General features: G+C 40.6%; 1 protein-coding gene and 2 long non-coding RNA genes across 10 annotated transcripts; 1 reads left to right on the top strand and 2 right to left on the bottom strand.

The window, feature by feature from the left end:
* Positions 1 to 1389: 1389 nt before the first annotated feature.
* On the top strand, positions 1390 to 21943 carry LOC124180509 (protein still life, isoforms C/SIF type 2). Of its 7 annotated transcripts, none has more exons than XM_046566123.1 (30): positions 1390 to 1468; positions 4419 to 5033; positions 7047 to 7231; positions 7328 to 7446; positions 7525 to 7732; positions 7872 to 8128; positions 8203 to 8770; positions 9630 to 9986; positions 10126 to 10182; positions 10316 to 10487; positions 11079 to 11303; positions 12376 to 12508; positions 15401 to 15546; positions 15654 to 15921; positions 16036 to 16179; positions 16278 to 16460; positions 16537 to 16791; positions 16857 to 17027; positions 17111 to 17297; positions 17370 to 17636; positions 17720 to 18000; positions 18078 to 18272; positions 18361 to 18469; positions 18542 to 18721; positions 18802 to 18920; positions 18991 to 19167; positions 19235 to 19422; positions 19594 to 19970; positions 20090 to 20338; positions 21677 to 21943. In XM_046566123.1, exons 2-30 carry the CDS (start codon positions 4867 to 4869, stop codon positions 21853 to 21855), a joined length of 6123 nt encoding a protein of 2040 aa, XP_046422079.1. In that variant the 5' UTR covers positions 1390 to 1468; positions 4419 to 4866; the 3' UTR covers positions 21856 to 21943. The 7 variants fall into 7 exon arrangements, with proteins under 7 accessions (XP_046422079.1, XP_046422080.1, XP_046422081.1 ...); XM_046566124.1 differs by lacking the exon at positions 1390 to 1468 and adding an exon at positions 1498 to 2324 and having other exon boundaries at positions 20117 to 20338; XM_046566125.1 differs by lacking the exon at positions 1390 to 1468 and adding an exon at positions 1499 to 2324 and having other exon boundaries at positions 4419 to 5006.
* On the bottom strand, positions 11122 to 12412 carry LOC124180539. 2 transcript variants are annotated; one of them, XR_006870279.1, is made up of 4 exons: positions 12330 to 12412; positions 11997 to 12123; positions 11512 to 11932; positions 11122 to 11253 (listed from the first exon to the last, which is right to left on the bottom strand). It is a non-coding gene; the product is annotated as an uncharacterized LOC124180539 (long non-coding RNA). The 2 variants fall into 2 exon arrangements; XR_006870278.1 differs by having other exon boundaries at positions 11997 to 12383.
* On the bottom strand, positions 14614 to 17197 carry LOC124180542. The gene is made up of 4 exons (XR_006870282.1): positions 17071 to 17197; positions 15341 to 15574; positions 14958 to 15181; positions 14614 to 14901 (listed from the first exon to the last, which is right to left on the bottom strand). It is a non-coding gene; the product is annotated as an uncharacterized LOC124180542 (long non-coding RNA).
* Positions 21944 to 27645: the final 5702 nt, after the last annotated feature.

The following is a 27645-nucleotide window of genomic DNA, read 5'->3' as shown; positions in this document are numbered from 1 at the left end:
AACAAACTGTTACAAAATATTAACCCCGATGGATGCAGAGGATCTTAATCACTGGCAGAGCCAACCGTAAATCGTTACTGTGGAAATAGTGGTATTAAAATTGAGTGAATATAAAAGATAAGAAATAAAAGGATAATTCAAAAGTTGTTTCTATTGCAATTTTTTCAGTTGCTCTTAAACTGGCCGATTGTTGTTGTAATTTAAAATTCGCAATGCCCGATGCCAATTTTTCGTCATATTATTGTTCTTGTGAACGTCCGAGCATTGTTTACAAACATAGAAAGTGTTTACGAACTTGAATTTGTACAATTGCGAATAGAGAAATGAGTGGTCGAAAGAAATCAAAGACGCGTTCAGAACATCGGGAGACGTGGGATCGACGAGAAACGCATAAAGATGCAGTTGCATCAAATTTAAAACTTGTTCCGCTACTGAAACCTATTTGTGCAGACGTAAAAATATTTAGTGTTTAGAAATCGACAAGTATTCAGAGCTGATTTCGTACGCTCTGTATGTGTGCGTGTGAATTTATTAAATTGCTGTTGTGTAAAACAGTGAAATCGTGGGAAATCTGTAGATCTTGACTCCATTACAGTGAAAAATGTCGATTTTCTGTCATTCCACTGATATATTAGTACACAACATAATTTGCGATTGGTATGACGACCAACCGCTAGATGTCACTGAGCGTCGTACATTCTCGCGGTAAGAGAAGGTAGAAGGTGTGTTGCTGTATTTTTTGAATCAGTTCCTAAAATTTAATCAGAACTTCACTCACAATCAGTATGCTTTGTTTTACCGTTGAGCAATGTATTATTTTCAAATAAAATTTTCATTTCCTTGAACTGAAGTTATCTTTAAATTACTGACAGTTCAATTGACTTAATAATTTCGTTTATTCGATCGAAAAACATGATTCTGAGTCTATTATTCATCAGATTTTAATTTAATAAAGTTTCGAACCCGATGCGCATGCGTTAAATGGACGCGATATTTTGTTTGAATTTTGTTTGTTACGTTCTTGTATACTGAAGTTGAAAAAGAATACGTGACCATAATTTTTGCGCAACAGACTGCACTACGAGGTGCGTTTTGCAGCGTAGAATCCGCATCTTATACACTATAAATAAATGAGATAATTTCAAAAATTTGTCAAAGTTCTTAGGTACGCCGAGGTTCCGCGGGGGTGTGGGGTGTGTGTGTGTGGGAGGGGAGTCGTATGGGCGGATTTGCCCAGAGACGATCAGGGGCAACCGTAGGAAAACCGTAGGAGGCAGCGGAACCATCGGCAGCAGCGTCAGGGGCGGCAGGCCAGGAGCGACGTCGGCGCTTATGCAGCAGACGGTGGGGTGAAAGCTCTGAGGAGGGCGGGTGGCGGGTATAAGGCGGGAGAGCGCAAGCCCAGAATCGACCGGTGATCGCCATGGCAACGGCTGGAATATAGGAAGACCACCCCATCTGCCTGACGGTAAGTCAAAAGACGTAGATATCTTTTTCCCCGCATTAAAAAAATCCCATTCCAAATAATACTCGGCTCGGTTTGCGGGGTAATTAGAGGGTACCGCATCGGTACCCTGAGGAGGCGGGCCTCTTCGCACCGCGTTATAACGTTACTCCGGAACGGCACCCGTCGCGACTGGGCTGCCTGCATAAGCGCAGCGGGGCGCAGCACCCTTATCGACATTTTCGGCGAGCGGCGCACTCCGCAGGCGAGGCCCTCTCTGATCCTTCACCGATCTGCAGCATCCGTGCAGGCCGCGTCTTTCTCCGCGAGCACCAAGAGGATTTTCATTTAGGATAAATAAACACGAGATTAAAAACAAAAAAAATAAAATAAAATGAATAAATAAAGAATAGAAAACAAGCCAAATTCAACAAGCCAGCTAGCGATAAACCGAGTCTGTAAATTAAACGGGTAGACATATAATTGAAGTAAAATGCAGTGTGAAACAGCGCGGGGTGAACCGTGATGAAGTATTTATTTTACTTGTGCCAACTACTGGGGTGGAGAATTCATCGAGTTTATTCCTACACCTGCAGTTATTCTTCCTTCGAGATGTACGCCAATTAGTGATCGCTGTCATTTTTCACATTTTTTTCTCAGTCTATCTCTCTCTCTCTCTCTCTTTCTCTCTTTCTCTCTCTCTCTCTCTCTCTCTCTCTATACGTATACATTTTCCTCTCGAGGGGTGCCGGGTAATGTTGTGATTGTCGCGAAGGGTGGAACCCCCAAGGGTGTTGTTCTGTTATTGTGCATCGCTCGGTCAGTGATATGGACCACGGCTGATTGTACTTCCACAAATGTCCACTTACGGATATCCAAAGTAAGTCTTCGTCCCCGAGATCAATTTTCAGCCACCCCTTCCCCCACTAATCAAAATCCGTCGTTATAAATCTCTTTGAAACAGTAGTTCCAACAATTCAGGTCCGCATTTTCCTCTACAGTATTTCAGTTACCAGTTGCATGGAATGGGTGTAACGATTCAGTTTCGGAAACATCATCGCTGTTGTCACTTCAGTGTTTTCTGTAATTTATGAAACAAGACGAAATGTCGTTTGCACAATTGACGGCAATTAGCCCCGTATACGAAAGTCAGTAATCAAAAAAGAATTGGAGTAGATAAAAATTAAAAAAAAAAAAAAGATTCTAACAAACCATCGAGTAGCGTTGTTTTTTATTTGCCCGTGTAGTTTGTCCGTTGAAATACGCGTCGGCCACCCGATAGAGGCGCAATTTTCGGCTTCAGCTGCGGTGTATAAGGTGATAGGTAACCGGCGTGCCCCCGAAATCGATATGGTGTTTAGGGAAGCTGTGACACATTTTTAACCCCGCAGACGCCCATGCCGTTGGAAAATCGCAAGATCACCTTTTGCGTACTTGGCCCCGCACCCGTCACCTATACCTGTCTGTAATCAGAGCCACCCTCCTGCTGTTCGCCTTCATTCATCCCCGCCCGCCGCCGCCCTTTCCCGTGCCCCGGGACTAAATTGGGGATAGATCCGGAGGATGAAGCACGGAATTGCTCGTCAGTGAATTTGCGATATCTGTGGTCGAGGAGCCGTGAAGAGAATATCGGAGAGTTGCCGGAGGCAGAAGAGCTGCAACGATCGGTGCAACGGGTGAACTGACGTCGTTAATTCCGGGGCGTAAGGGAGTTGGAGTTTGTTTTCAACCCTGAGCTGATATTACCGTCCGCGAGAAACGCGCAACGTCGAATTTAAGGAGAAAATTGAGTTATTGGGACTCTGGGATTGAAATCTGGCACGGGTCATCGACCTGGCCGATTGGGTGCGACGATACGGGGTGCAGCGCTGACGGTTCGGGGGCATGGCACATCCCCAGTTTTCGGGATACTACAACGGGACATTTTTCGTAAGGTGACAAACCCAAGAGGCCTCGATTTAATCCTGGGAATACGGTGTACGCGGCCAAGAAACTGCCAGTGACAACCTCCGGGGTCGAGCAATGTCGTTAATGCAATTAGCCACAAACCGACGTGGAAAGGTGTGTCGAATACCAATCGCACACCAGGCCTACCTACATATACCTACCCTATAACAAGAGGACAGTCAGCAGTGAAGACCGTGATGTGTCAAATTAAGCGTCATTATAACGGCAACGTAACGCAGCGAGTAACCTGTTCATGTTCAACGCAATCATTCACGTTCGCATCATGTAGCTGTCGACCGTATTTAACATTTTCTTATAACTCAGGGTTTTCAAAAAAAAAAAAAAAAAAAGAAAAAAAACACGTTAGGCAGTACTGTTCAATTCGGAAAAAAAATTCCTGCGTCGCAGGGATGGAAGAAATTTTAATAATGCTTTACTTACGTATCTTATCTTATTACCAAAATCTAAATGTCCTCGCCAGAAATTTGCTCATCAACATTTTGTTATATTCCTTATAATCAATTCAGTTCGGATGGATTTCACTTTCCAGTTCAAACAATATCCATGCGATTAGACACAGCTTGCAGTAAATTCAGGTGAACTGATATCGTTTATTCGTTTATTCAAGGTTAGGCTGGGACTAATTCATTTATTCGGATTGATCAATTCCTATTTAATTCAATTACATCTTGGGTTCAGTCAACGAAATAATTAGCGCATCCAGAATACTTAATAAGTAACTCATCTTCCAGTTTTGATCCAATTTAACTTTCCGTCCTCCCAGATTGCCATTAATTTTTAAATCGATTTGACCGATGATTTGTTCGACGAAGAAGAAAATTTAGCGGGTTGAAAAAATTGTTGAATTATTCTCTGTCGACAACATGTTTAGATGCAGATAAATACGTTTTTATTATACTGTAACGAAGATCATACAGATTGTACTAACTTTTTTGACGATAGACTGGAAAAAATGTTTCAGGATAGTGTTCAAGTACTAAAACGTTTTCAATTTTCATTGTTTCAGCGATCATGCCAGGTAGAAGCTGATAAACCGGAAACCAGCAATGATGTGACAATAAAAAATATATCTTCTTCTACATTTCGATCCGGGGATAGTCTTGGATCCCTGGTATTGTGCTTCCTGTATAACTTAAATACGCAAAGAGAAACACGAAGCTAGAGAAAAGGAAATAACAGAAGAGAAAAAAAAAACAAGAAAATAACATAGAAAGAGAGAAACCGAGAGTGGTGATAAAACTGGTGCCAAATTAATAAGAAGAAACAGAGAACAAAACTGATAACCGAAGGAACAACAGTATGTAAAAATAAAACTGCAATATACAGAGAATTATAATCGTTGATAAGAGGAAGTAATAAACACAACCTGAGCAAAACGACCCGATTCGGTGCAAGAAAGACGAATAGAAAAGGGGGGTAAACGTAAAGGGTAAAGGAAGGTATAAGGTGATAAAATGGGCAACAAGCTATCGTGCAGTTGCGCGCCCTTAATAAGGAAGGCTTACCGGTACGAGGACTCCCCGTGGCAGGCTGGAGCCAGGGGTGGAGTTGGCACCGGGGGAGGACGAAGGGCGGACACTGGTCACTTGCTCAGGTGCGGAAGCTTAAGAGAGAGGAAGAGGTGCGCATACCATAAAACCATTTCATAACAACCATACTCTCTCTCTCATTTATGGTCTTTAACGATATCTTGTATCCCTCTTTACTTGTGCCTTTTTGACGATATACTATACTATACTTTTCGTTCGCACTTTTTTTTTTACGGGGCATATTATACATCTCTAGTTGGAACGGTGTGTCTTTCGATGATTGGCGTGTCGGAAATTTTTTTATTACTCTCGTTCTCTAATTTGGCGAATTAGGTTTAATAATATGCTTGTATTACCCACAGTCTTTATGGCCAACGTTACATTGTGCCAGACTTCCTCCGAACTCACCAGGACCGTATCCGAGGTGTAACGTCACCGATATTCTTCATTCTGTGACATGTTGTAGCACAAGAAAAAAATGTTTGACGTATATTAGTTTACGCCTTAATTCTGCCGTTTAAGTGGTGAAAACGAACCCCGGAGCTTACTTCTGAAAAACAAAGGATAAAACTCCTGAAGGTAAACACACTGTGCTTATTACTGGCCGGTGATAGGGAATAATGGGCTGAAAAATTTAATTTTGGGGATGAAGTTTAGTAGTGGTTTTAACATTATAAACGGCCGAATTCCCATGTTAAAAAAAGACGGGTATGATATTTTTTGATGTACTAAAACACATCACAGAATAAGTCGAATTGGTGAAGTACACCTCGGGTACTTTCCTCGTAGGTTCGGGATTTTAATTCGACTCTGCATATATTTGTCTTCATGAGTGAATCATTTTTGCGCGTCGTCGAGTCATGAATATGGTATGGTCGAAAAAACCTCAAAGGAAAATAGCAAAGTTGAGATCAACTTCTAAAAGGTAAACCTCAAGTCAGTCTAGTTGAATTTGATCTTAACTCACTAAGAATGAAGCTACCGAGAGACATCGATTCCTTCTTCGGGAACTAAGTAGATATTTTGAATAATAAATTTCTAAGACTAGCAGGCGAAAATTAAAAATTTTATTAAAAGAATATCAGCGAGTGTGAAAAACCTTTGATTTGACGAAGAATTCAAGGCATCGTACGATGTCTTTTGCAAGAGACTCTTTTACTTTGACTAATAAACTAGGCATGAAAGCTGGTGTGACTGTAACCTGATTAAACCTCAAAAGAGCGGAAAACTGGTAAGGTAATGAAAAAGAAAAGGGAAAAAAAAAGATATAGGAAAAAGTGTAAAATTTTCTTTAGACACAGGCCAGTACTTGAAAAATGCTCCCTTTCAACGTGTGCGTATCAACCTACTCTGTTAATTACTGTACCTTCCTTAACTCTCACGTTTGAAATGTGGTAATGCGTTATTATTTCATTTGTTTACACTGTACACGTCTGTTACTACTTGACGTTTATTCATACTATGGTCGTGTTTTATTTGTAAACGATTCGGGCATATGAATATGAAAAGACTTGACTAACAACGGAGAAAATGTGCAACCAACCTCTCAGTGCTAAAGAAATTCACACTCCTCGACGCGACGTTACGGTCAATATTAAAATAAATATTCAGAAATCAGAGAGTAAATTTTTACACATCCGAATGGGATTTCGGAACGTTACGATGCACACTCGTTGAATTATCTCTCCCCGATTCATTCTCACAAATTTTACAGATTACTCGTTTTCTTTCTATCTCTCTCTATAGCTCTCCCTCTCTCTTCTCTCTCATTTCATCATGGCATCTATGCTTCGCATGCATCTTAGACTATATTAATACAACGGTAAAAACACGCTCCGCCGCTTTCAAAGTGTCAATATACATATACCTAGCGAACCGAGGCTGAAAATCAACAAGCTTGGTACACCGTCGAGGAAGTATGATGAATTCCTTGAAAGTATCACGAGGAATTCACTCTACTTGTACCTCGAGACATCAGTTCAACTGAACGCGATTATAGCTTTTGTTCCGCTGCAGCTCTCCAGCTTCTGACGAATACACGCTGGCTATATTTGGGTCCAGGAGAACCACCTGGGTGCACTAAAAGTAATTACGAGTGGTTTCAGGCTCTGGGCAGAGGTCTTCCACGTCAGCGCAAGCGGTGCCGGCACTGTCAAGTGGCAGCAGGTCTCCGAGGATCTCGTTCCCGTTAACATCACCTGTGTCCAGGACTCTCCCGAGTGCATTTTTCATATCACTGCTTACAACAGCCAAGTCGACAAGATCCTCGATGTGCGGCTCGTTCAGCCAGGTATGGAGATGAATGATTGAACTTACCTAGCACGGTGATTTTTGACGTCTTGGACAATCTCCTCTTAACGACTGACACACCTGATCAATTTTAAAGGTACGAGGATCGGTCAGGCGTCCGAATGCTTCGTTTACTGGAAGGATACCATGACCAACGATACTTGGGGTCTGAACTTCACCTCACCAATAGATGCCAAACAATTCCGAGAGTGCTGCGTGAGTATATTTTTCTGGTTTATCGACTTTCCTAGACTTCGGTGAACCGTGTGCAATAATGCTTGTTTGTTCTTGCAGTCACCTTCTTTTAAATTCTCGAGAAAAGCTTCATCCTCGTATTCGCTGAAACTAGAACCACCGAATAAACAGAAGATAAAAACCCGGAGAAAGCCACTCTCCACACCTGCGTCGCCAAGCCGGTCACGAGAACCACAATGCACCTGCATGACGCCCGAACAGTTCGCCAGACTCAGAACCCAAGATCCGAGATACAGAAACATTTGCGGTGAGGAATACAAGTCAAGCCCATGCTTCGTCTTGAAACTTCTTTGCAGTAGGGTGTGGTGCTTTTACATGTTTTTAACCTCGTTCGTCCCATTGACTCACTTGTGGCGCTTATTAAAATTTCTGTCTTCCAATTTCAGGGGCGTCCACGTTGCCGAGAACCTTAGGGAGGTCAACAGAGATGGAAATGATCCAAGGGCGAGGAGACAAAATAGCGGCGGCGACGTCAAGTGCGTCGCTCTACGACAACGTGAACAACACGAATAGCACACCAGGGAAAACGCCGAAGTCCGGGGACTCGATCAAGCTGAAGGAAAAGCAGCAGCATAACGAGACCTGTCAAACGACACCGAAGACAGCGAACGTTGCCACGGGAACGGCTAACGTTGGATCTCAGGTGAGATGCTAGGCCAGTTTTCAGGGTCGCTAACAGCTTGGACTGTACTGATCGGGTTTGTTATGCTTTCACAGATCGGAAGCCCCGAGGAGAAGTGTTCCTTGGTATCGCCGAAAAAGGCGTCCAAACAGAGCCAGGAGACGTCGACGCAGCCGAATGAGACTGAGCGAGAAACTCTCAAGTCCGAGGGAACTCAGGCGGGTGGTACTCTTCAGAATAAATCGATGCGCAAGGAGCAGCTCCACCATACGAAGTCAGCCGACTATACCGAGCTCGAGATGCACAATGGTAACATGTTCAACAATGTCAACAATAACAACCATGGCTCCCGACACTCCAAGAGCAAAAGCACCGACGACATGCGGATCGAAAATGCTCACAACGGTGGCATTAGTCTCGATTCGAACACCCTGAAGAGAATGCTCAAACCCATGTCCAGCATCGACAGCCCTGTAACCTCACCCGAGATGACCAGGAAGAGGCACAACCATCACAGTTATCATTATCATCCTAATAACAATAACCAAAAGTACTCAATGTCCGAAGCGGAGAATGAAAACTACTCGAATCCATACAGGAGCTCTCACAATAACAAGTTTCAAGGATCTAGGAGTTCTCACGATATGTGCAGACAGTATACCGGTAAGTTTGAAAGGACGGGTACACAGATCATGGTTACGAAAAGATTCCAACTGTTTTATGGGATTTCACACATTACACGATTACTCGTGAAATATTCATGAATTCCATCTCCTGTGCCACATTTCAAAAATTGAAAAACAGTTTGCATCATTACTAAATATTTCAATTAGCGAACATGTTATTCATCAGCACGAACGGTATTTCGAAGAGAGTAAATTACTCCGTCAAAAACGTACCACATGCTCATTACTTACCGTTAAATAGACCGCGTGCAAATTTCTTCAAGCATCATTTTGACGATTTTTATCAGTGGCCACATACCGTAGTGCTTTCAATAGTTGCAGATAGTTCGGAGTCCATAAGAAGTGTTATGCATACCCTCTATGGGATTTAGAATTCTTTGTTTTCTTTTTTTACTTGAACTTTCGCTAGTCGATTCTTAGTTCCCATGCAATGGCGACTAGCGCAATCATTCAGGATTGCACTTCAGCGCACGACATCGTTTCAGGCTCTCGCTACAAAAAAAAATGCTTTGTTTAATTGAACACCACTTATGTAGTGGCATTTTATTTATTCACAGAGATGGTAAAAAGTAATTCTTCTGTAGTTCACCCTGTTTGAAGTCGGATACAGGGTTGCTCGGTGTCAGTTGTTGACACGATGCGAATACCTGAAAAGTGTGATTCTCTGTGACGTTAAACGACCAGGAGTGCCACACTTGTGACTAAACATGGTGAACTACTGGACGGTATTACAGTAGCGTTGCAGATCGAACATCATGGAATTTGTTTGCCGTGCATTGCGTACAACTAGTATCTGTTAGTACCTGAAAAGCACGCATCCTGTCTGTCCCATATAGGCGGCAGAGAGAGGATGTACTTAGATTTGGAACATAATCGGTGCGCAGGTGACATATCGCCGCCCTCGGACAATGTCATATTTGACAACCAGTGCTACGCGACCACACCAAGTTCGTCAAATGGCAATTCTGACATGGAACAGCAGCCGAACCACTGCAACTCGAGGCGGTGTAACGGAGGTCAAACATATCAGCAGCAGAACATGACTTCCGTATCAACGCCGGGGAGTCCGACCAGCCGATTGCTCTTGGAGTACGAAATGCACCTAAGGAACACTCTCGCCAAGGGCATGGACGCCGAGAGCTACAGCCTCCACACCTTCGAGGCCCTTCTCACCCAGAGCATGGAAAATTTAGGTAATCATCATTGCCGGTAGTAGCCGCTTTTCTATTCACGCAGCGGCTAGGCTGAGGTTCATGAATAACTCAGGATGCTCTGTTCTTCTGGTCACAGACGTCGCAATTAACCTTAGTGTTATTTCTACCGAAATTTCAGAATTCGCTGAAAATATACCGCTGAACGTTCAACGCACACCGCACATTTCCAGGAGACGTAAGTAAATGAATTTTCACCTCTTTTATTTATTAAAGCTGGTGGCTAGTCACTTCCCCAAGTGAAAAAGCCACTTTTCTGTAACAGAAACGTTATTTGTTGACAGTATATTGAGCTTCTTTCGAAATTCCAGGATCGAACTCGAACAAGTCTTCCACCCTCCCTCTGTCATACCGATACTGCAACGAGCGTCAGAACAGCAAAGACCGCGACGGATATTACAGTGACAGGAACGAAATTATAAGAGAAAAAAGAGAACGGGATGCTGACAGGGACCGAGGCAATCTCAGCGATTATAATTCAAGGTGATTTTTTGCTTCAGGCCAGTAGCTAATGAATCTCCACGTACTGTCTGTTCCTGTTTTTGTTCTAGTTGAAATCGTGGAACCTGAATGTTCACTTGAATGGTGACCAACTATTCGAATGTTGGTTTTTTGAAAATACTTCTCTCACATGCCTCGAAGTAACGAGTACAATTATTTTCTCGTGACAAGTACTATTTGGCTTGATGTTTCACAGCTCGCATCCATACTTAATTAACAAGCTTTGATGTGACGTTCAATATTCAATTAAATGCACTGCAATTCTGAATCTGTTGGAAATAGATCTAGAACATTATTGTACAACTCTGCAAAAAGTATCTAAGTATCATCCGTAGTCGGTCATTGATTTCTATCAAGCACGAAGTATTTATTTTTTCGACAACGGAACTAGGCAAAATAAGATTCTCAGGCTACAGTCTAAATTCAAAATTATAAGCTGAGTCATACGATCATTGTGCAAAAACGATTTACGTATCCAGTTAAAAGAAATTTCAAATTATTGTTTTGCAAAGAATATCTTAACATCAATCAGCACCAAACTTCTCAACTGGTGAAATTACTGCTATGTTTCAGATGCTCTACCTGCATCGATGAGTCAGCACGGGCTCACTGGTTCCGTCATTCGGATGGTTGGCAATCGGGAAGTTCAACTTTGGGTTCCGCAGCTTCGAATTCGGGAAATCCTTCTTACACAGGGCACAAAAGGTCGCCGTGGGATTCATTGCCATCGCTGAGACATGAGGGAAGCCTAAATGATAGCGGGTACAAATCCAACAGGACTGATTCCATGGAACAGAGGTAAGTTCGATGGAAAATCTCTCATCCAGGCCTCGCCCTGGCAGTAAAAACACTTTCACGACAATGAAAAAATGCTTGATTGTGGAATTGGGAACTTGAAGGTACTTTAGGCAACCTATAGATTTTTTTAGACTCTGGCACAGACCATGCTTTCGCAGTTTTTTTTTTTGACAGCATTTGAATTCTTGTAAGACGTTTTTATAGGTACCTTGTTTTGAATTTTGACAACTTTTAAGGATCCTTCTAAGCTCTTATTCACTTTCGTCGCATACTGAAACATTCCTCTGATAATCTTCTGAAGAATTCAATAAACTTCCAAGATTTTTTCCACATCTTTTGAATCCCCGTACCTCTCCTGTGGGCTTCGTCGCAGGATCTAGCACTGTCTTTTGCGTCCACAATAGGCACTCGAGTTCAAGCCTTGCTGTTATTTCTTCCAGCGTTTTTAACTTCGAGAAAACTCCACCTTCGTCATTCATCCTCGGCTATTGTTTTCATTGTCTTTCAACTCCCATTGTGCGCCGAACCTCCCTCTCTCAGCATCGCCTCTTCTCCATCTTTCTGTACTCCTTTTTTCCTCCAGCAGTCGAACAATCTTGAGAAACTTCATCGTTATTATTTTCTCGGTACTGAAAACAGCTTGAATGAAATAACAGCAGAAACTCAAATTTCATAATGTTTTGTTTAATTTACTGTTTGACATGCATTGAAGAGAAATGCAGTTACTTTCGCAAAAATAGTCTTACACAGTGTTGTAAGATAAACTTATAAAAGTTACCGTCTACCCCATTGCTCTCTGTGGTCTTGTGGAAAGTAATCCCTGCAAAATGTACATCGAGTCATGAAATAAGTATATCAGTCAATACGGATCAGACACAAGGGTCGCCCTTTGGGTCGGGAGTCAAGCGTCTACTTCACCCTCTCTGACCTATACCTGTTATGTGTAGAATACCAGACACTCGATATCAGCTCTGTATTCTTGACATGAGGCCTCCCCGCGCTCGCGGATAAGGGAGGCCAAGTTACCTGATCAATGTTTCACCCGCCTACTATGACTTCGTTGCTATTTTAGGGGGACTTTCGACAGACAGGACAGCGTGAGGTCGGACTACATGTCGGACAGGGACGGAAGATACGGAGGCATCGTTCAACAGGCATCCGTTGAGAGCACCGATTCGAGACTGTGCTACCTCACGTCCTCCGAGGTGAGTGAAACCTTGCTTAGCGCCTTCGTTTGGCTGGATTTCGACACCTGTGTAGCTAGTGCTTCTGACGCGTCAGCTCGCATCTTGGTACCTCCGGGTTTTCAACAACTACAGAGTCCACAATGAAAAGGAGTGTACAAGCAAGTGCAACCTCTATTCACTGGTGCAGGTGGTTCAATGGGCTCGTCTAGCGTGGAGAACAATGCGGAACCTCGAGGGGTGCGAATACTGTAAATGGTTTTACTTCCTAGCAGCGCCGTAGCTCGCGAGAATGCCTACAAAGCTCGTGTTCCGTGTTCGGCTCCTATTCTCATGTAATTTGAAAACGAATGGTTTGATTGTTTGGAAATTTACATATCATGTGAGATTGTTTCTGAGCATGGAAAATGCTGTGCGCGATCAATTCCTAAAGTCATTAGGGTGAGCTTGAGGTGAGCTGAGTGGTGGAATGTATGATCGTAAAGTTTCTTGAGATTCTGAAAAATACAGAAAGTCTCGAATGAACTTTAGCACTTCTACACTATGACTCTAGAAACGTTTACCTGAAAACGTTTCCACGTTCATTTCAAGCGTGGAATTTTATGGACACTCTGTAGAGTATGAGGCGGATTACCACGAACACTTGTCACAATTGTTGAGAACAAGAAAACAATAGTAGGTTTGTAATGCCTAGAAGTTGCCTTAAAATGTCGGAGCGTATGAAAGCACCTCAACAATGTTGCTGTTGTTGATTTTCATAGAGGGGGTTAGGTCAGTACAGAGATGTTGAAAACATTAGGAAGTGTTACATTGCCCGGGGGTGCATTTAGCCGGGGATCATTTGACGAAAGCGGAATGGGAGAGGTAGTTGTTGTTTTGTTTTGTTTTGTTTTGCTGGGAAGTAGTTGGCGGGCACCAACAGGTGCATGCGCAAACGCATATCCTTGCCCCCAGAGGTCTTCCCCACCCTTGTTGGTAACTCTTCCACCCCCTAGCACCCCCGCAAAAGCCCGATCCCTACAGGGACCAGGTATTGATTCAACGCGGAAGACTCTTCCCCGCTCGCCAACAGTCTTGAGCAAAGCTCGCGCGCGGCTCGAGCTGCAAGGTGCAGAAGCGATTAAAAGCCCCTGCATTCCCCCGTCGTGCGTGGTTGACAGTGCGGGATAAGATGTGGCTATTACGACCGTAATCGTCTCGGATAATGCGTTTCCCTTACCGCGAATCTCTCGGCCGATGTGGTGGGGGTTGAAAAATACGCGAATACGTTCATGACCACTTACGCACTGACCTCTGTCGCGTTTGCTACGCTGAATCGACGGTTAATGAAGAGTGATGGGAGGCGATGGATGGAGAGCCTTGACCACGTCACCTGGTCCTCGAAATTGCGTGGTATTTGGTTAAACTCGAAAGTGTCGAGAGTCACAGTCAGAAAAGATGTAACCTCACTCGATCAAGCTCGATGGTTTCACGACCTTGGAATCTTCAAACTTCAAGCTTCCTCCAGTTCCTGCTGACCCACTTTCTGTGGAATTATAACTTTTTAAACAAGATGTGCAAAGACGATCTGAACTAAATGCCAGTTCCTACGAAAGATGAGTAGAGCTGGTAAGATGTTCTTGTTTTACTTTACCTGCACGATAATAATATCCACCTTGAAAGTGATATTTAAACTCGCTGTTCCCGTTTACACTGGATTTCTCAAATCCTCAATTGGATTCAGATAAACGGAACACTAACAACTGCTGTTGATCATTGTAGCATTTGGCAGTATCCTCAAACGTGGAATCAATGACTATCATTGAATGTTATAAGTGAGAGCAAAAATGTAGAGGATGATGATTACACCCATTTAAACATAAGTGCTGGAAGCACTGAGTGCTGAACTGAAGTGTGATTAACTGAAAACGGTCATCACCATGGGGACATTTGTCGTTCACGCATTCTGCAGCTGCATTAATCAAATGTCTTAAACGAAGTACCATACTGATAAAAATAATGGTAGAACCAACATGGCCACCGCTGCAGCGCAATAGTTCCCTCGAATTACTGAATCCTAGTAGCAGTTACACGGACCTGCGCACCCTGCACAAAAAGCATTGCAAGAAGTATTTTTGCCTGTGTAAACGTCACACGGTGAGCGTGATCTGCATAAATGAGACGAAAAAGTTGTATTGGTTCAACTGCAAGAGCGTCGAAGAGAAGATTAACCCCGGTCTCGGCGAGGGGTACTATTACAAGCTTCTTAAGATCATAAACGGGGCGTTAAACACGTGGGCACACAGGTACATCGACGGGCTGAAATTCGCCAAGGAGGAAATCATGTTCAAGATAAACGGTACGGCCAAAAGGAACATGAAGCTGCTGAAGGAGGGCTGCTACTGCCACTACCATCCCCACACGACGGCGGACTCCTGCAATGCGGCATTTTTGAAACGAGTTGTAAGTTGCCAGAGTGTTGAGTACTCACCAGATCAAAGGGACGAAGAGCAACGTCCCTCTGATTAGCGCAAGCTTCACTGAAGTTAGCTGTCTGAGTGGGTTGCCTTTCTCCCTATCTCGCGTGACCGAGTTCAGAAGCTTGTCACGGAATGTCGTGTCGATCGTGAGGCGGGGTGATTAATGGAAGGAAGTTGAGCGTCCAGTGTTGAAAGCGACTTCTTCCACAAAGTAGGAAAAATCCGACGAGGGTAGCTATCGATTTTAGTTTCCACGCCAATTAACATCTTGACAAAATTCGGGCACTTGTGACAAAGAGAACTTCGTCCTGGCTTTGTAACGAGTTCCTCACATGTCGCTCAGCTGCTTAGTCGATATATAATTTCTATAAATGTTCCAATAAGTTTGACTCACCACACTCTTCTCTCAAAAACTCCCCTATTTTCCGTAGTGATGATATGTTTTTCATTTCAGATGTCCGACGACGACCGGATGTCACTGACGACAGCAGTGAGCGACGATGACGATGGTGAGAGTGTGATAAATTCACCATACCGAGGCAAGCAGACGGGCACAGCTGCAGCGTCGTTTAATTGCACCGGTGCTGTCCGAAAAGCGGGGTAAATATTTCCGGCCAATGAGCCTACCCTAAAACAGTTTTTGGGTTAGAATTACGACCAGTTTCATCACGTCATGCTGTCTTTTACCTGTCACGATCTGCAACTAGGTTTCTAAGCGTAAAAAAATGGCTGCTGCGCAAAAAGCACCAGATCGAGCTGGCCAGGAAACGCGGCTGGAAGGGATACTGGGTTTGCCTCAAGGGTACGACTCTTCTTTTCTACCCCTGTGACTCCCATGAAAGCAGGTCCGTCGAGGCGGCACCGAAGCATCTGATTATCGTCGACGGTGCGATAATGCAACCGATACCAGAACACCCGAAGAGGGATTACATCTTCTGCCTGAGCACGGCTTTCGGCGACGCTTATCTATTCCAGGTTATTTTTCGTTTTGTTTCTTTCGAACCTCTTGAACACCGTATTCTATCGGGTGAGGTCCGAATCAGCGGGCCGTGTGAATAGGTAGCTATAAATATGCCATCCCTATTTCAGGCTCCGTGTCAAGTGGAGTTGGAAAACTGGGTGAACAGTATTCACTCGGCATGCGCAGCGGCATTCGCGCGCCATCGCGGAAAGACTGGAACACTTCATCTTCTTCAGGAGGAAATATTCCGGCTGGAGAAGGCGATCGAGTCGGTGAGTTTCAGCTTGTAATCCGAAAGCTCATTTTGTTCTTACATCGTTGCGCTAAAATGTGAGGAAAGTGACTTCTGAACGGGGCATTTTCACCGCAGGATCACAAGTTAAAACACATGGCGGATTTACAGCAATCCGTGGTTTCCGACGCCGAGACGAAGCAGCAAATAAACAACCAGATCGTACAGTGGGAGGAGAACCTCGAGCGTCTTCATTGCGAACAGTTTCGGTTGAGGTGCTACATGGCGAGCTTGCAGAGCGGGGAGTTGCCAAATCCAAAGGTAAACCAATGGCTTGGAATCTGGACAGTTACAGCACAATTACTTCAGGAATGCGTACTAATCGCTTCTTTTGCAGAGTCTCCTGACGCATGTATCCCGAGCAACCAAGCAGACCCTCAACAAACTGGGAGTGTTCACCGTCTCTTCGTTTCACGCGTTCATTTGCGCCCGGAGTCCATCGCTCCTGAACAATTTACTCGCTGGTCGCGGGGCGACAAAGAGAAGGCCACCATTATTGTCCAGGTCTAATAGTGGCTCGAGCAAACGATCCCTGCAGATATCCTCCAGGGACGAGGAAAAGACTGTCAAGGTTTCGGTGCCGGAGAACCAGGTGATTAAAATAGTCTTCCAACGGTGAACCATTGACACTCGTGATTTACTCTCAATGTTACACAGCTGGTCTCGGTTTTCCTGCGCGACGCCATGTCGGTTGAAGAATTTCTGGCCAGCGCTTGCAGCCGCAAGAGTTTGAACCCCATGGAGCACTTTGTTAGAGTGAAGAAACGGCGCGACATGGAAGATCACAACTACTTCGTACCGCACAGAACTGACCTGATAGAGACTTACGTGAGTAAACTGTAAACCACTTTGGTATTGGGGTGATACTCACATGGTTCAGTGAATTGGTGAAAATTATCCTTTCTCTGCAGCTCCACACGCACGAGATCGTTGAAGTGTGCGCCAAGATTTTATACCAAGTCGAGCTGCAGCGGAACACCTTGGATCAAATGTGGGGCTTCTCCGTTGAGGCTGAGCTGATCGAAAATTCGGACAGGCAGGATGAGCTCTGCTGTTACGTCAGCCGGGTCGAAGATAAGAGTGTCGCTATGCAGAACGGTAATTAGCCTGCTGTCCTGTGATGATCGTACTGCAGTAGCTCCAACAAAACCTCGACAAATATGGTTTCAGGTATAATTAAAAGCGACGAGATAATGGTGATAAATGGGGCGATCGTCAGTGACTTGGATATGATGTACCTGGAGAGTGTTTTGCAAGAGGAATTAGCCTTGTGCATGATGATGAGGTCATCGAGGACGGAACCTCCGGATTTATCGGGGATCATGCGAGTGACCGATGACATAATCGAGAGTTTGGTCTGCCCGCCACCACCTTCGGATCCACCAGTTATCAGCGAGGAGATGATAACTGGCCTGATTGTCCCCGCGCCGGGATGGAGTGAGTAGAATCATGAGCATGAGTTTCCCACTTCCGTGTGTCTAGAAAATAATTTGATTATTCGCAATTTTCGTCTATCACAGGTAAAGAAGGTATGCTACAGGAATGCTCCTCTATGTCTCACATGGAGAACGGAAAACAGACGTCAAGAACGAATTCATTCGAGATAGAAAATCTGTTGAAAACAGCCGAGCAAGTCACCGGGTTTTGCCGATCGCCTGGAGAGACCAGGAAGTCCAGTCCCACCGGAAGCGTAATAAGCTCACATTCTCAGGCACACACGCCTAGCAGGCAACTCAGCGATGCTGAGAAACTAAAAAAAGTCATATTGGAATTGATAGAAACTGAACGGACTTATGTAAAGGTGTGGGAATTAATTTCAATGATATTACAGCAACGCAGCAGATGATGAATATTATATCTGTTCGTTTTGCTTTACAGAATTTAAATAATTTGCTGGAAAACTATCTAGAACCCCTGAAGCGTGAGACATTTTTATCGAATGCAGAAATAAACGCGCTGTTTGGAAACATACAAGAAATCGTCACGTTTCAACGGCAATTTTTGCAAAATTTGGATCACGCCATCGAAATGGAATCGGATTTCAACAATTTCGATCACCCGAGTCAATTCAAGGTTCGAATCACCATCAACCCCTTAATTTTGCACTCAAAAATCGTCATTCCATAGGAATACAAATGCTAATTTCAACTTCTTTGTTTAGGGGGTCCTGTTTTCCATCGGAAGTGCCTTTTTGTATTATGTAAACCACTTCAAATTGTACAGTTCATTTTGCGCTAGTCATTCAAAGGCTCAGAAGGTTTTACACCCCAGTAAGTAAAGTGTGTTGAAATGAACGGGGCTGAATTCCAATTCTGACCACGTTCTTTTTATCGAAATTGCAGACGAAGGCAATCAAGCGCTGCAAGAATTTCTATCCGCGAGAAATCCACGCCAACAACACTCGTCGACCCTTGAGTCTTACCTGATCAAACCAATCCAGAGAATTCTCAAATATCCTCTCCTGCTTCAGCAGTTGAGAAACTTGACCGACGAGCACAGTGAGGAACACGAGCACTTGATCGGTTCGTAACAGTTTAAATCCGACTCCTCGAACCATTTCTGTATCAGTCACATTTCACTATCAAAACACTTTTAATTCCAGAGGCGCTCAAGGGAATGGAAAAGGTAGCTGAACACATTAACGAAATGCAACGAATTCACGAGGAGTACGGAGCAATATTCGATCACCTATTCAGACAGCATCAAAAGTCTTGCAAACAAGTGAGTGTACTCTTTTTAGTACCCTTGAAACTGTCCAAAAGACCTCGAGCTGCAATTATCCTCTTTTCAGCCAATCGACCTGAGTCCAGGAGACCTCCTGTACTATGGTGGCGTGGAGTGGCTCAACATCTCGGACTTTTTGGGAAAAATAAAAAAAGGCTTGGAGCTGCACGCGATGTGCTTTGTGTTTAAATCAGCGGTGGTCTTCCTGTGCAAGGAGAGACTGAGACAGAAGAAAAAGCTAATGGTAAGTCGTTATGTTGTAAAACACTTTTAAAAATACCTTCAAACACACTTCAAACACCATTGTCTAGGGCGTATCGACAAAGGCGAACTCCAGCGAGGTGGAAATCATTCGTTACCAAGTGCTCATCCCTGTCACCGAGGTCCAGGTTCGAGCAAGCTCAGCAAAAGACATGGAATCACACTTCCTGTGGGAATTGATCCATCTAAGAAGCCAACTTCAGCGACGCTCTGAGAAAGTTTACGTACTGTCGAACAGGTATGTCATTTCTATCTGTTTTCCATCTCTTCAGGTATCAGTTATTTAAGAATGGAGTGAATTTGACCCTGAAAAACTTTAAATGATTTCACGCAAGGCGACTTTTGTTTGCGATCTAAAATGATTGCAAATTATTGACGCACTTTTTAAACTATTCCTTTCCCTGCGCAGCACGACCGACTTCCGCAACGCGTTCCTGAAGACGATACGTCAGATAATCCGTGAGTCGGTGAGAAACATGAGCATTCCGTCGACGAAGCAGAACATGTCCCAACCGTCGATATCGATATCGCCTCGTATGTCAACGGGCCACGTTGAGAAGTTCGAGAAGCCAGTGAGCCAGGGTCAGGTTCAAAATGGGAATGGCACCGTATCGAAGAAGAGCGCCAAGCAACAGATGCTGGCCAACCAGCACAACGTCAAGCGAAAGTACAGCCAGTCTAAGCACACCGTTGACCACGAAAGCTCGGAGGACAAGGAGTTTGAGGAACCGTCAGCGAACCCAACGACATTCCGATCGAGGAGCAAAACCATCAGCGACAGCTCGGGTGAGTCGATCATTACACAAAGCTCACTGGCACAGAATTTCTCTGTCGTTCACTCCATTACTCATTCATCGTCGCTACTTTCACTCGTCTGTAATGCGCCTGTCGATCCGTCGATGCAGGAGTAGCGGGGACTGTCTTGATTGCAGGTGAAGTTAAGGTGGACATGGATTCGGGAACAAAGTCAGAGGGGGAAGAGGACTCCCAGGCTTTCATAGGGGAGAAGAAAACAACGCTAGGTCGAACCCCGAACCACTTGACTTTGAGCACAACGTCGACAATTTCAGCGGGTAGCACCGGCAGTCAAGCAAGACTGATTCAGTCCTCTCATCAGCCCGAGAACTACCAGCCGATTACCGTCAAGGAACTCGGTAAGAATCGTATTCGATCGAAGTCTCGTCACACTGACAACAGATTCTAGTATTCTAATGCTGATGTCCTATAAACATACATTCTGGACGAGGTTTTTTCACTAGGATCCTGGGTCAGGGTGTTTCAAGGAGAGGCATATTAATTCTTACCGATATCTTCGACACTTTCTTCTTGTGGTCTCGCTCTGCGCCTGTTTGATTCGTGTTTTCTGTTCCAAGACCGGCCCTCCGATTCTGATTTACAAGGAAAAGAAAGAACGGTGTAAATTTCAGTTTTGTAAAAAAAATTTCTTATTTATTAGCAAAAACATTGGATAAAGAATAGTTACGTACATGACTTTCTTTCCTCGGAACATCCTGACACATTTTCAATTATGTTTTGCGTTTTTGATTCTTCAATATGTCTTCCTCACACTTGGTAAAATGAAAAATATGCCCGGTACTAGGAACAAAAAGATGAAGATTTTTCTGAGATCTTGTGGCTCCAAGTTTTGAATTTGTTGACTCAGCGCGTTGTCCTTGAAAATTAAGAATTTGTTGTTACTGGAACATTGATCTATTTCGAATATTCGGGAAATATTCGGGAACATTATACTCGAGCATATTGTATACGACCGTATTTGGACAAAATAGACCATTTTCAAAATCTAGATATCGTTGAAAAAAATAGAATAAAACTGAATAAAACCGTTTAGCTGGAAGATGAAGAAAGTCTTCAGAAACATAGAATTTCAGTTCACAGAAATATCTTCATTACCACTGCAATGTAATTATATAGAATTAAACTAAAAAAGATTTGCACATTGAATCGTTACACGGTATAAATAACGATATCATATACGTACGGTGTTAATATTGGATTTGTGCAAGAAAAGCGATCAGTTTGTAATGCGTGTGACAAATCACAGTCTCCATGATCCGTTTCTTACTGCTCTCTTCTCCGATGTATTAAATGGAGACTAGAATACCGAATAGAATTTTAAGTCAAGTAGGTAAAAAAATAAAATTTGCAGGCTGGCTATGAAAAAAATAAAGAAACAACCAACTTTTGTGTATCGATACGATTATACACATATAAAAATATCAGCTGGTGCACAATGTTTTTGAGAAATGGTGTTTTGTGCAACTTTTTTTTTTCTCATCTCTCGGAATTGAAAATAATTGTTCACATGTTCGCTCTCGAAGAAGCGGAATGTAGGTATAAGAGATTCGCGGGTGTAAAGATGGTGGGTAAATTGTATATGTTCGGCCCGATAGGACCTAATATCCGCGGTATTAATACCTAATTGGGAATCGAGTGAAATTAGTCGGGATTAACCTAAAATGAGTTTGAAATAGGTTCGCCGATATGGAAGCCGAGAGAGCTGCCGTCGATGGGCGAAGCCACCACTTTGCCACGGAAGGGTAAGTCGGCTGGAGAGTTCGCGGAAATCTCCTCCGCTCACAGCGCGTCCCGCAAATCTTTAGTAGAAATCAATAATTGTGCTCAACAATCTAACTTTAATAATCACGTTTAAGTTATATACACAATTAAAATTACGTATATATTATATTATACATTATAAATTATATATTATACATACATACATGATGCATACGTATAATAATAATAATAATAATAATAATAATAATAATAATAATAATAATAATAATAACAATAATAATAATAATAATAATAATAATAATAATAATAATAATAATAATGATAATGATGATAATTTTAATAATAACGATGATGATGATAACAACAACAACAACAACAACAACAAAAACAACATCAATAATAACAATAATATACATGCCTGCGCATACACCACGTACATATACATTATATATACATATGTATATATATATATACATGAATGCATATAAATATATATATGTACATATATATCGTTCAGTAAACTGTAGTAAAGATAAGATATATTAGGTATTAGTATCGAGATCATTAAAATTAATAATATTACCGTATTCAAATACTCGTAATACACTGATTAATTTTTAGCCAATGTTATTATTATACCGTTGCTGACCGAGAGAAAAAGAACAAGAATAGCAAATAAATGTAGAAAATGAAAGAGAGAGGAAAAGAGAGAAATAATACATTAATGTTAATAAAGAAGGGAAAAGAAAAAAAAAAAAAAAACAAACAAATAAAGAACAGAGAAAAAGAATAGGAAAGCTGCAGATTGGTAATTTGAGTGATGAAAATACTAATATAATTTATTTATCGAGTTTTTTTATACTGGTTCTTAATTTTAATCCACGTGACTTTATTCGGAATATTAATTTCTTGCCGACATAGAAAAACGACGTAACGCAATTTATAATCAGGATACAATAACTGCTGTTCTATAGTATGCACATTTTTTTGCAGTTAGATTCCATCGATTTCGAAAATTTTGTTTGTTGTTTGTGATAGTTGATTTGACACATCATCTCCCGGAAAAAGTACACGGCGTCTTATGATAGATAATTAGGTATGCAAACTTCGCTTTCGGAGGGTGCAACGAGTTACGGGTTTTTACAATACAGGGTCCTAATATTTGGTAGGTATGATTATATACAATTATGTATAGGCGAATTTTTCCTCGCGAAGAAATATAGTTCTGTATACTCGACGAAGATTGGCCGCGATTAAAGAAAATGGCGTTTTTTCGCTCAGAGACGTTCGTATATTAGAAACAAATTATCCATTCTTCATAAAATAGCGTAATTTTTTTTTTTTATTCCGTTTTACTCAATGTTTCTTCTTTTCTCATTTTACAATTATATGTTCAATGTGTATATACGTCATGTAAAATACACAATATTTATCATTCTTTTGTTCAGTTAATTTCTTTCAAACGTTTGATTATTCGTCATGTTTCATAATTAGATAATTTTCCTCGGTCAGCAATTTATTTGGTATATACATATGTGCCGATAGCAAAACGTAATCTCAATTCTGTGCATACACATGATGTAACACACGATTGTATTTATTACTACGATAAAAGAAGAAGTGGGGCAAAATGAAAAAAAAAATTTACGAAAACCAAAAACCTAATGATCCAAAAAAAAATGCGTAAAAAAATGACAATGACAAGAAAAGAGGTAATTGAAATTGACGTGAAAGCTTAATCGTAACGATTATGATATAAACGTAGCGATTAATATTAGTTAAGAATCGTAAGTGAAATTGAAATGAAAAAAAGAAGAAATTAAGTAATCACTAGACTATATGAATATTACTGAATAACCGCTGTTGTTTTTTTTTTTCTTTTTCTTTTTCTTAGCCCCAGTCTAAATTACTTTATTTTTCCGCCCGTTATTTCTCTCGATTTTTAAATCAATCCGTTTTCTCTTTCTTCGGTCTTTTCTACCGCGTAACCTGTAACAGTTTACGAAAAATAATTTCGAAAATCTCGCGCTGAGATGAACATTTTCAACATAGCTATTTTATTTTCGACATTACTTAATGTATGACCTCGAAAATGTTTAAACTGATCTGACGTATGGGAATTGGTGAAAGCGCGAGAAGAGAATTTGACGGAAAAGGAGATAAGCGAAAGAGAGAACGTGCTCTTCGTATCAAAAGTAACTAAACAATAAAAAAAAAAAAACTAGTCGTAGATGCAAGTTCAAACTTTAAGAACTGAAAAAGTTAGAAAAGAAAAACAACAAAGTACATAGAATCAATGGGAATCACATGAAGGATATATTATGTATGTATAAGCTAAGTAGTTTAAATATTGAATCGACACAGGAACAAACGTGGTGTGTTCGATTGAATACGTTACACAATTGATATGAGATTATTATATACGATAACTTAAATATAGTAATATGTAATATGATCGATATTGAAGGATATTAATTAATTCGTGTAAATTAGAAAACAGAAAGTATCCAACTATATAAATATACACAGCCATACATATATATACTTATATTTATGGCATAAATATTCAAAGGATGATTTACAATTAGTAAAACCACACCATCAGATTGAATATATAAATAAGTATGTATATATATATGTATGTAGAAAAATACCAAAATATATACTCTCAAAAATTAAAACGAAAATAAGAAAAATGGATTGAAAATATTAATTGGTCTTCTTTGGACACGTACGACAATGAGACTGGCATTGATAGTTGTTACGACAATTGTATGAAAGAGATTTCCATGCTCCCTTTTTGAAAACAGTGCGCTTTTTGTAAATATTAAATCTTCAATCGTTTTTCTCTGGCAATGGTCAATTTCATTAAATCCGAGCATTCGTGCACTTCGACGTTTGGGATTCAAAGTAACAAAAGATGGCGTTTGGTGGCTACTGGGTCGTATTTAAATTAAAAAAAAAAAAACTAATTCTCCCGACGTATGTTCTGCTCTGTGCAAACACAATCCAACGAAATGAAAGTCTGACAGCTTGCGTGAAGAGTTCGGTGATTTTATAACCATAAAATTTGGCCAAAATGATCAGCTGATCAACGTCTACGACGCCATATTGCCATAACAACGTGCATACTTTGAATCTTGCCGGAGATAAACGAACGTGTCACTGAATGATAATTAAGAATCATTAATACACTTTGCAACTCAACTCGAAACTTCATGCGTCAATCGACCAGTTTTATTAGTAAGTTTTCCATTTTACAATTTATATTTATAAGGGATGCAAATTATTGAACCGGGAACGATGATCGATTGAGAGCATGGTAAGAAGTGAAAGTACAAAAAATGTGAGGGTTAAAATAAATTTCAAGGTTTGCATATTGCATGTATGCAGCGAGGGAGTCGTGCGTGGCAAAAAGTAGCGGGAAATTTATTACTGCAGTTTTCGCAATAACGAATTAAATCGTTGTATTAGGTATCCCGATAAATCGGAAGAGGTGATTTTTCCGTATAAATCAATTGCTGTTTCCTATATATATATTATACATGCATAAATAAGTTAAACAATGATAGTTATATAGCGAAATATCCAAGTTCGACGATGAAATACGTATTTTCTTCACTCGTTGGCAAAGAACATGCGTGCATCCGTGTGTGTGTGTGTGTGTCTGTATATACATTACACCCGATATACATATACATATATATTTCGCAGGTAATCGACTCGATATTAAATTACAAGGATATTGAGCACCTCGGAACGAGAATACCTAAATATGTACATAATTATATGTAATAAGTAAATACATACATATGTATACATATACATGTATATCTGTATATATGTATACAATATGTCTGTATGTATACATACACACGCACCTACATAATTCTCACGATGCAAAGCTCGATGAGTAGGAGATTAAAGATAAAAAATAATTAAATAAATTATTAAAATAAAATAACGAGATTAAAATATTGAAGAAAATATAAAACATATATATCTATATATATATATATATATAGATATATATCGATTACTGAGATCTGACAGCGAAGAATAATATTATACCCTAATATGTATCTTCAACCCGATCCCCCTACGCTCCATTAAACAATAAATATACAATATACAATTATATATATATATACACGATATAATATAAATAAAAATATTGCGAAAACTTTTTGTTGCTAAAAGTGATGAAAAAAACAAAAAAAAAAAAAAGAGAAGAAAACTATAACGATTAAGATATTATCACGACTAATATTATTATTGTTATTATTATTATCATTATTATTCTTATTATTATTATTATTCTTATTCTTCTTATTATTATTTTTATTATTATTATTACCGTTGTTGTTATGATTATTATCTGTTATAGATTTTATTGTCACAAAGAAGAGAGTGAGAGAGAAAGAGATAAAATAATGAAAATATAGAATAAAAAAAAGAGGGAAATTTTTTTCGGCAAGATCGTATTTGATCGAGAGTCTTTCATCTTGATTTTTCATTATTCCACAATACGTTGGTTAAAATTTTGAACCGATATTATATTCACCTATTAGGTATATGAAAAATGTCCCGTTCCGTATACATATATGTACATGGGGATGCAACTATTTCACGTAGGTTATAATACTATCGAGCAATTTTGTGGCAAGGACATTACTTAATCAGCCGGGTATCTTGATTACTGACGTTAATCCTTATTTACAATCTGATTAAATACGAAGCGGAGCGATTATACTTTGATTAAATAAATCCAGAACAGGTGCATTATATTGTAGTAGAGGTGTACAAGTTTCGCGTCGTCGCAGAGTTTATAATAATTATACAGGTGCGTATAAATTCAGCATTAAATTCCTTAATATGACGTGATAATTATTACGAAACTTTGACGTGTATCAAGAACGAAATCCTCAATCTCCTTCAGCACAGATACATTGAATAGATAATTAGTGTGTAAATTATTGTTGTACATGTGGGTATATTGACGAAATGAACGGATGGATGAACTGAAATTTATGAAAAGAGACCAAAGAATACGAGGGAAAAAAGAGAATAAAGTAAAAATAAAAATTATTAAATAAATAGAGAAAAACAACCAATCAAGAAAGAAAGAAGGAAAAGACTTTCGAGCAAAGACGGTCCAAATAGTTGGCCTAGTTACGATTAAAAATCAATCATCTTTTGAATCCCCCCCCCCCCCCCCGTCGATTGCGTATTATTATATATTCGACCATAAAGATTTTTCGAATGTATATAAATATATAGAAAATATATAGATATAAATATACATAAATTTTCATTGCTATTATTATTGTCGTTATTATTATTATTCTTATTATTATTATTATCCTTATCGAATTATTATTAATTATTGTGCCGTTTCATAGTGAAAATTTATCGCTAAAGTTGAATTATGTGTATTATCGACGAATACGAACATACATTATAAATGCAATACGTACACACGAAGTATTTGAGATAAGGGCGTATATATATATATATATATATACATATATTATATATATATATTTATTTCAGGTTTTTTCTTGCCTTCTTTTCGTAGGTTGTCTCACGGTTATTTATTCTTCCTTGTTCTTCTTTTAGAATCCTTATTTCATCTGCATATAACTTTGTCTCACGTACATAACTATATAGGTACGTTTCCGAGTGAAATGATACGAGTTTAATTGTTTATCTTGTATTATCAGCTGAACTGAGAACTATACATATATAATGTATGTATGTAACACATGCCTACAAACATGCGAAAGACATACTTGACAGGGCTAATTGACACGCAAAAATTCGTCAGGGCGTAAATGGTTTTCGCTCATAAATGTTATGAACCCAGTACGAATTTTTACGTTTCCAAGTCTTCAAATACACACACGTACGAACATAGAGACAT

This window comes from Neodiprion fabricii, chromosome 4, assembly GCF_021155785.1.
Source record: "Neodiprion fabricii isolate iyNeoFabr1 chromosome 4, iyNeoFabr1.1, whole genome shotgun sequence".
In the NCBI taxonomy this organism is placed as follows: domain Eukaryota; kingdom Metazoa; phylum Arthropoda; class Insecta; order Hymenoptera; family Diprionidae; genus Neodiprion; species Neodiprion fabricii.
This window is presented reverse-complemented; position numbering and strand designations above follow the sequence as displayed.